The 9,944-nt window shown below is 43.4% G+C and overlaps 1 protein-coding gene across 1 annotated transcript in view; it reads left to right on the top strand.

Annotated features, from left to right (window-relative positions):
• Positions 1–355: 355 nt before the first annotated feature.
• Positions 356–9,944, top strand: part of LOC102995699 (very-long-chain 3-oxoacyl-CoA reductase-B-like) — a 13,059-nt gene continuing 3,470 nt past the window's right edge. Inside the window, 7 exon segments of the mRNA XM_024132725.1 lie at positions 356–497; positions 500–565; positions 836–861; positions 4,534–4,568; positions 4,570–4,607; positions 4,853–4,963; positions 5,119–5,186. Of these exon segments, the coding sequence (XP_023988493.1) occupies positions 386–497; positions 500–565; positions 836–861; positions 4,534–4,568; positions 4,570–4,607; positions 4,853–4,963; positions 5,119–5,186 (456 nt within the window). The 5' untranslated portion in view covers positions 356–385.

Here is a 9,944-nt window from a genome sequence, read left to right as displayed (position 1 = left end):
AGTGATTGATCGTTATTATCAGTTCTGGCCCCCACCAGCATCTAGGTGGAGTTCAGTGATCCAAACGGTGGTCATCTGTGGGCACCCTTTGCTCAGCTCTGTGAGCTGAGAGGAGGCTGGATGTACACCTGCTCTGCAGGGATTCAGGACCGACATTAAGCCCAAGTGTGGCCCAATTAGATAGGGGCGGTGCTAGGACCGATGGGCGAGGCTACTGGTTAGAATAAACCCCCATTGGGCGTGGCTAGAGTGAGGGGCGGGGCGGAATTCTTGACTAGCAGTGTGAGCGGGGCTAAGGCGGAGTAGGCGGGCCGGGCTTGAAATAACTTCTCCCAAAGAAAGCCTCGTTGGCCCTAGGTTGGATGACTTGTTGGCCGGGGCTGTGATGGAGTCGGATTGGGATGTGCTGAGAGTGGGGGGAGCGGTTACCGCCACGTGCCTGCTGCTGTGGGCGACTTGGGGGCCGGGCTACACAGTCTATGCTTACCTGCTGCCCAGGTACGCCGGGGCAAGCCCTGGCTCCGGGCGCACAGAGCCTGGGCAGGTGAGGAAGGAGGACTCCGAGCCAGGCAGGTAGGGGTGGGGACAGCAGGAACGAGGACAGATGACAGGTGAGGGTCCCTAATCAGGGCAGAGGCCAGGGACTCCTGGAAGAAAGACAGGTGAAGGCTAGAGCAACCAGGGCAAGGGAGGCATGGAATGCATGAAGTTCTCGAACCAGGAGGGGTTGGGCTTCAGTGAAGGAGGGTCCCAGAAAAGGTGCAAAAAGGGACAAGAGGGACAGTGGCGGAGATGATAGGGGGTTGGATCTGGGGGTACTTCCCTCCTGCCCTCCGCATCAGCAAGGCTTATGCACATGAGGTGAGCCAGGGCTTGGCGTGTGTGGTGGGAGAGCTTCTCCTGTCTGTCTGTTGTTAGCTAACCCTATTAGACTGAGAATTGTGTGCTTTATCTGGTTCCCTCAGACATCCTCTCCTCCAGGAAGCCTTCCCTCTGCTCCCCAGGGTGGGGGTGGGTGTTCACACTGGGCTTCTACAGACCCTTGATGTTCTCCCATCATTGCCCTGATTTATTCATTCAAAACATATTTATATACCACCTCCACGTGCCAGGCATCTTCTAGGTGCCAGGGGTACAGCAGTGAACAAAATAGATTAAAAAAAAATCAAAAGACCTTGCCATCACGAAGCTTATGTTGAAGTGAGGGGAGACAGGTGTAAATAAGATAAACAAATGAAATGTATAGTGTATCAAATGGTTTTAAGAGTTAAGGAGAAAAATAAATCAGAAAAGGAGAACAGGGAGCCCTGGGGATGTGCTCATTCCAATTTTTATATAGGATAATCAGAAGTGTCACTGAGAAGGCAGCACTGAGCAAAGAACAGAAGGAGGGGAGGAAGGGAGTCTTGCGAATAACTGGGAGAAGGAATTTCCGGGAAGAAGAAACTGCCAGTGCCAAGGCCCTGGGGTAGGAAGCATTGCTTGTTGGAGAAGCAGGAAAGGGGCCACTGTGATTGTATCCGAATGAAAGGGAGAGGGGAACAGTAGGAGATGAGGGCAAAGATGCAATTTCAGGGCAGATCATGGGGAATCTGGTAGGTTATGGTGGAGACTTTAACATTTATCGAGTGACATGGGTTCTGAAGAGGGATGCGATACTACAGGGGGGTGAGGATGGAAGCAGGGAGATCAGCTAAAAAGCTCTTGCAAAATCCAAGCAAGAGATCTTGATGACTTAGACCAGGGTGACAGCATAAAGGCATAAGAAGTACTTGGATTTTGGATTGATTTTGAAGGTAGTGCTGACAAGATTTATTCAAAAGATTGGATGTGGGGTATGACTCCAAACTTCTGACCCTGTAACCCGAAAGCTTGCTAAGCTCAGCTCTTAGCTCTTGTAGCCTTTTTGTGGATTTCTTGGGATTTTCTATGTAGACAGTCATGTCATCTGTGTAAGAGACAATTTTATTTCTGACTTTCCAATCTGTATACCTTTTATTTCTTTTTCTAGCTTTATTGTACTGCCCGGGAAATTAAATATGATGTTCAGAGAAGTGGTAAGAGTGAACATCAGCCTCCCTTGTTCCTGATCTTAGAGGCAAAGCATTCAGTTTTCAACCATTAAGTATAATGTTAGCTGTAGATTTTTAAAATGTATGTATGTGTGTATGTATTTATGTAAGCTTTATAAGGTTAAGGACTTTCCTTTCTATACCTAGGTTGCTGAGAGTTTTTATCATGGATGGAGGCTGACTTTTGTTAAGTAACTTTTCGGTGATTGTTGAGGCGATCATATGGTTTTTCTTCTTTACTCTGTTTATATAGTACATTACATCAATTGATTTTTCAAATGTTGAACCAACCCTGCATTCCTGCAATAAACCCCACTTGGTGATCATTGATTGTCCTTTTTCTATATTGCTGGATTTGATTTACTAATATTTTGTTGAGAATTTTTGTGTCTAAGTTTATGAGAGATATTAGTTTATAGTTTTCTTTTCTTGTAATATCTTTGTTTGGGTTTTTGGTATTAGGGTAATGCTGGCCTCATAAAATAAATGACTATAAAAATTTTGACCAGAATACGTCAAAAAGTGCAGCTGCCGTTACTGAGATGGAGTTGAACTGAGGAGAGGACCAAGTTTGGGGGAAACAGGAAGGAGTCTCGTTTTGGACATTACAAGTTTGAGATACCAGTTAGGTATCCAAGTTGAGAAGTTCCAGAAGTTGGGAATGCCATTCTGGAGTTCAGAGGGGCGGTTTGGGTGGAGATATAAGTGGAAGCATCATCAACATAACGATCCCATTTAAAGTCATGAGACTAGATGAGGTGCCTGTGGTAGTGGGTGTTGATGGAGAAGGGGAGCACAGATTGAATCACCCCAGAGTGCTCCCTGGAGCACCCAAAGTTAAGAGGTACAGAAGATGAGAAGGCACAAGAACTGAGAATGGGGGGGAAACCCAGGGTTGGAAGAGAGGTCTTGGAAGCCAGGGAAAGAATGTTTCCAGGAGGAGGGGGTGGTGAATGTGTCAGTTGCTATTGGGAAGTGCTGAGAATATAGCAGTGGGTTTACCATCATGGAAGTTATTGGTGACCAGCGTGGTTTGGGTGGCATGGTGGGGGTGGGAGGCCGATTGGATTGGGTACAAGAGGGTATGGTAAGAGAGCCAGGATAAACAATCCTCTCTTAGAATGTTGAGTAGACTGCAGTGGTGTGATGAGAAATGGGCCATTGCCTGAACAGAGAAAATGAGAGAGATTCTGGTAGGATTTCATGCTGATGGGAATCATCCAGAAGAGGGAGAGGTTTTGATGAAGGGGGAAGATGGGAGAAAGCTGGAGTGATGTCCTTGAGGGGACAAGAAGGGAGGGGAGGCTAGCGCATGAATAGAAAGGCAACCCTGGCGGAAAGGGAGAGAATTTGTGTCTGGATGCAAGTCAGCCGGTAGTGATGGCCACTCTGAGTCATTGCCATCTGGGGACTGGTCTGTCCCAGCACTGCACTGTGAGCCCCAAGAGGGCAGGGCTGTGGCTGTGCTGATCAGCACCACCTAGCACAAGGCCAGGCACAAGCAGATTCTGGACAAATGTTTGTTGAATGAATAAATGCCCTTCACAGCATCAATCTCTCAGACGCTGGAGCTGTTGAGATGTTTGTGCCCAGCCCCCCTCCAAAGCTGATGGACACTCAGTCCCACATAACATGTCACCCTCAGACAGGCAGGTTGAGAGGGTCAGACATGCACCAAAATGCTGCTGAGCACCCATTCCACAAATATTGGCTGACTTTGTTTCAAGCAGAAGGGCATTCAAGGCAAAAGGAGCAGCATGTGCAAAGGCCCAGAGGCAGGAAAATTCAGGGGGTGCTCTTGGGACTAGATGAACTGTCTGCTGTGCCTGGATTCCCATAGAGGGCCACCGGCAGGAGAGACAGCTGAAGACTCAGGCCAGAGCCAGGCCACTTGAGGCCACGGTGTGGAGTGTAGTTTTATCTCAGAGACACTGGGGAGTCAAGGCAGGTTCTGAGTACGGGAAGGCAGGAACAGGTTTGTATTTCAGAGAGAACCCTCTGGCTGCTGAGTGAGACTGGGTCTATCTTGGGCATGCTGTGTCCCCAGCACCACCCAGCAAAGAGCAAGGGCTCAATAGACTCATTTTGAATAAATGCATGAAGGAAGGAAGGTATAAAAATTATTGGATTCTTATGTCACTGAGAATAAAAGCCAGAGTCTTTACTGGGGCATTCGAGGCTCCGTGATCTGGGCTCCTGTACAACCGGCCACTTCATTCAGTGCACACTGGACTGTATGGCGTCCTCGAAGCTGCCAGCCTTTGTGCAAGGGCCTTTGCACTTGCTGTTCTGTCTGTCTGGAATAGTCTTTCCCCAGAATGCATGCTCCAGGAGGGCAGACTTTCGTATTTCTCTTTTGTTCACCTCTGCATCCACAGCGGCTATGCACTGTAGCACCCTGTCAGCACACAGTAAATATTTGTGGCTTTCGTGAATAAATAAACGAATGCATCCCCTGCAGCTCGCCGGGAGAGGTCTGAACATCGTCCTCATCAATCGACCTGAGCAAGTTGGAGCACGAGGCAAAGGCGTTAGGTGAGGAGGGGAAGAGAGGAGCGGGTAAAGTTCTGGGTCAAGGGCTGGGGCTAGACGGGGGCGTGGCCGGGGGCGTGGTCTGGGGCGTGATCCCGGAAGAGGTCTGTAGGTGGCCGAGGCGCGTGCCGGAAACTAGCCATCTATGCACCTGGGGGCCATCATGTAGGGGCTGGGGCTGAACAGGGACGGGAGCAGAGGTCGGACTAGGTTCCAGCTAAGGGCCTGGCAACCACTGCCCTTCGCAGACGGGCTTCATGGCAAAAGCACACGAGTCACCCAGGTGGATTTCACCGGAGGCTTGGAGATCTACGAGGCCATTGAGGCAGGACTGAAGGACCTGGAGATCGGAGTACGGAGTACGTCCCTGTGCCTGTTGGGAGGAGTGCTGCCCTCAACTTGCCCCCGTGCTCACCCTGACCCGGAACTCTTTGGGGTCGCCCTCCCTTTTGCCCCTACCCCGTCTCCCTGGGACCGTTGGAGTGAAACAAACAATTTGCCCCCTCTCACTCAGTAAGCAATGTGGGCAAGCAATATGCACCTGGCTTGAGGAAACTGCTCGACTGTGAGGACATCGCCAAAGTGAGTAAAACCGAGTACTAGTCTGCGGGTGCCTCTGCCTCACACTGCTTCCTCTGTTGGAAAACCCGGCACAGTACACTAGCTTTGTTCATTGTCTTGAGAGCTACAAATCTACGATGTCTAGGACATGAAGGAGGTCTCTCCTTCCATGGGGCGCCCTTCTGCGGTGCCCAACGGGGACAACTCTTCAAGTTTGAGTCTGCTAACTTTAAGGGGAAATGAGCCACGTGGGAAAGTCAGTGCCTCAGTTTCATATCTATAAAATGGGAATCCATGTTTTTGCTGACCTCACAGGGCTGATATGACAATGGAATAAAATAATGCACATAAACCTAAGTTGTGTGCTCCATAAATGTGGGCCATTATTATTAGACATAGACAAAATAGGAGATCAGGATGGCTTTTAGATTTTACATATTATTATTTCAAAAGTAACGCATAGGCTCATTTTAGAAAATGTAAAGAGAGGCAGTCTGTGTATTCTGCCTCTGGTGTTAGAGGAAGTTGTGGCTTAAGACTAACCCTGCAAATGAGAACGATTAGGAGAGCTGGATAAAGTATTTTTAAAATAACTGTTTGAAGGCATCAAACTACTAAGGCAATGAGGAATTGTCGCACCAAGATTTGAGAGAAGAAAGAATCCAAGAGGGGTGAATCTGACATTTGAAGCAACATTTCCCTTCAAAGTGGATGAGCGTTTAAGAGGCAAAGCAGAGCTTTCAACATAGTGTGCGAGCTGCACCAAATAATGTAGTGCAAAGCTTTGGAAAATATCCCAGGCTTTAGGCTGGGATCCTGAAAACTATAATCCAGGAGTTAGGGTAAAGTAGGTTTCATAGGAACCGAAGCCAGGTTTTAAATGATCTCGATTCCCGTCGGGATTAAGTTGATCTGATGTTTTAGCGCCCCCTAGTTTAGCTGCCTGGGAGAAGCAAAACCAAACCAAACCATTTTTAGAGAAAAACGATGTAGTCCAGGGACTCGAATTAGCAATACGATTTTTTAAATATTAAATATCCAGCACTCAACAAAATATAACCAGGAATATTAGAAGAAAAATCGTGGTTGAAATCAAGAGAAATAATAGATAATGTAATGAGGTCCACATGTAACCAAGATAATGGAAATAGCATAGATTTTTTTTTAAAGAATTGTAACATATGTAACATAAAACTTGCCATTTTAACCATTTTAAAGTGTGCAACTCAGTGGCATTAAATACATTCACAGTGTTGTACAGCTGTCACCACTATCTGTTTCCAGAACTTTTTCATCATCCCAAACAGAAACTCTGGTCCTGCTGAGCAGTATCCCGACATGCTTCCCTATTCCCCACCCCTGGTAGCATCTATCTCTACTTTCTGTCTCTGTGAACTTGCTAATTCTAGATACCTCATACAAGTGAAATCATAGAATAGTTTTCCTTTTGTGTCTGGCTTATTTCACTTAGCATAATGTTTTCAATTTCATCCATGTCGTTAGCAGGTATCAGAACTTCATTCTTTTTATTTTCTTTATTTTTAAGTTATGGCAAATATACATAACTGAAATTTTGTCACTTTAACTATATTTAAGTGTACAGTTCATGGGTATTATGTACATCCAGATTGTTGTGAAACAATCACCACCATCCATCTCCAGGATTTTTTCAACTCTTTACCTATTAAACAGTAACGCCTGCCCCCCATTCCTCCCTACCCACAGGTCCTGGAAACCACCATTCTACTTTCTGTCTCTATGAATTTGACTATTCTAGGTGCCTCATATAAGTGGAATCATACACTGTCTGTCGTTTTGTGCCTGGTTTATTTCATTTAGCATAATATTTTCAGGGTTCATCCATGTTGTAGCATGTGTCCCAATTTTCTTCCTTTTTAAGGCTGAATAATATTCCATCATAGGTATATACCACATTTTGTTTACCTCTTCATTTGTTGATAGACACTTGGGTTGTTTCCACCTTTTGGCTGCTGTGAATAATGCTGCTATGAACTGTTGGTGTACAAATATCTGTTTGGGTACCTGCTTTTAATTCTTTGGGGCATATACCCAGAAGTGGAAATGATGATGCAATATTAGTCTGGCTAATCTCAGGGTCCCTTGAGATGCCGTATCAATTTTGGGCTGGGTTTTTCTATTTCTGCAAAAATGCTGTTAGGATTTTGATAGTGATTGCATTGAATCTGTAGATCACTTTGGGTAGTACTGACATCTTAGCAATATTAAGTCTTCCAACCCATGTATATGGGATGTCTTTCCAATTTGTATCTCTTCTCTAATATCTTTCAGTAATGTTTTATAGTTTTCAGTATATGTCTTTCTTCCTTGGTTAAGTTAATTCCTAAGTGTATTTATTCTTTTATTCTTTTTGATGCTATTGCAAATGGAATTGTTTTCATAACTTCACTTTTGGGTTGTTCATTGTTCATGTATAGAAATGCAACTGAGTTTTTGGTGTTGATTTTGTATCCCGCTTCTTTGTGAGTTTGCTTATTAGTTTTCACTTTTTTGTGGAATCGTTAAGATTTTCTACATGTAAGATCATATCATCTGCAAACAGAGATAATTTTACTTCTTCCTTTTCAGTTTGAATACCTTTGACTTCTTTTCTTGCTTAGTTGCTCTGGCTAGAACTTTCAGTACTGTGTTGAATAGAAATGACAAAAGCAGGAAATGCTTTCAGTACTTCACCATTGAGTGTGATGTTAGCTGTGGGCTTTTCATATTATTATATGTATTATTTTATGTGCATTATTCATATCTTTATTATGTTGAGGTAGTTTCCTTCCATTCCTAGTTTATTGAATGTTTTAATCATGGAAGGTGTTGAATTTTGTCAAATACTTTTCTGCATCAATTGAGGTGATCATGTGATTTTTTTCTTTATTCTGTTAATGTGTTGTGTTATATTAGTGAATTTTTGTATATCGAACCATCCTTGCATTCTAGGAACAAATCCCACTTGGTCATGGTGTATAATCCTTTTAATATGCTGTTGAATTCAGTTTGCTAGCATTTTGTTGAGGATTTTTGTGTCAATGTTCATGAGGGATATTGGTCTGTAGATTTTCCTTCTTGTAGTGTCTTTGACTTTGATTATCAGGGCAATGCTGGCTTCCTAGAATAAGTTAAGAAGTGTTCTCTCCTCTTCAATGTTTTGGAAGAGTTTGAGAAGAATTGGCATTAGTTCTTCTTTAAATGTTTGGTAGAATTCATCAGCAAAGTCATCTATCCGGGAATTTTCTTTCTTGGGAAATTTCTGATTATTGGTCCAATCTCCTTACTACTTATGGGTCTATTCAGATTTTCTATTTCTTCCTGATTGAGTCATAGTAGGTTCTGTGTTTCTAGGAACTTATCTATTTCATCTAGATTATCCAATTTATAGGTGTACAGTTGTTCATAGTACTCTCTTATAATCCTTTTTATTTCTGTGGAATCAGTAGTAATGTCCCACTTTCATTTCTGATTTTAGTAATTTCAGTATTTTTTTTTCTTAGCCAATCTAGATAAATGTAAATTTGGTATGTTGTGTTTTAATTTCTATTTTCATTTGTCTCAAAGTATTTTTCAATTTCCTGTGTGATTTCTTCTTTGACCCATTGGTGTTTGAGTTGTACAAGCTCTTTATATATTATGGTTATTAATCCCTTATCGAATGATTTGTAAATTTTCTGCCAATTTGCACGTTGCCTTTTCACTCTGTTGATAGTATCTTTTAATGTACAAAAGGTTTTAATTTTGATGAAATACAGTTTATCTATTTTTCTTTTGCTGCTTGTGCTTTTGGTATCATCCGAGAAATCATTGCCGAACCCAATGTCATAAAGCTTTTCCTCTGTTTTCTTTCAAGAGTTTTGTAATTTTAGCTCTTATGTTTAGGACTTTGATCCATTTAGAGTTTTTTGTATATGGTGTTTTGCTTCACATATTTTGGGGCTCTGTTGTTAGGTCTGTATATCTTTATAATTGTTATATCTTATTGGTGCATTGAACTTTTTTTTTTTAGCCTTTTTAAAAAAAATAAATTTGTTTATTTTATTTATTTATTTCTGGCTGCATTGGGTTTTTGTTGCTGCGTGCAGGCTTTCTCTAGTTGCCATGAGCGGGGGCTACTCTTCGTTGCAGTGTGCAGGCTTCTCATTGCGGTGGCTTCTCTTGTTGCAGGGCACGGGGTCTAGGCGCACAGGCTTCAGCAGCTGTGGCTCGCGGGCTCTAGAGCGCAGTCTCAGTAGTTGTGGCGCACGGGCTTAGTTGCGCCGCGGCATGTGGGATCTTCCCAGACCAGGGCTCCAATCCATGTCCCCTGCATTGGCAGGTGGATTCTTTACCACTGCACCACCAGGGAAGCCCTGCACTAAACGTTTAAAAAATAAACCTCATTCTTATTAGGGTACTGCAGATTAAAACCAGAGTGAGCTACAACTACACAGCCACTAAAATGGTTAACGCTAAAAATATTGTCAGTGCCAAGTGTTGTTGGGGATGTGGAACAACTGGAATTCTTTCTCTGTTTTTTTGAATTTAAATATTTTTTAATTTAATACTGGGGTGTAGTTGATTTACAGTATTGTGTTAGTTTCAGGTGTACAGCAAAGCGGTTCAGCTATACATATACATATATTCATTCTTTTTCAGAGTATTTTCCCATTTAGGTTATTACAGAATAGTAGAGTTCCCTGTGCTATACAGTAGGACCTTGTTGTTTATCTTTTTTTTTTTTTTTTTTTTTTGCGGTACGCGGGCCTCTCACTGTTG

Source organism: Physeter macrocephalus, chromosome 17 (assembly GCF_002837175.3).
Source record: "Physeter macrocephalus isolate SW-GA chromosome 17, ASM283717v5, whole genome shotgun sequence".
In the NCBI taxonomy this organism is placed as follows: Eukaryota; Metazoa; Chordata; class Mammalia; order Artiodactyla; family Physeteridae; genus Physeter; species Physeter macrocephalus.
This window is presented reverse-complemented; position numbering and strand designations above follow the sequence as displayed.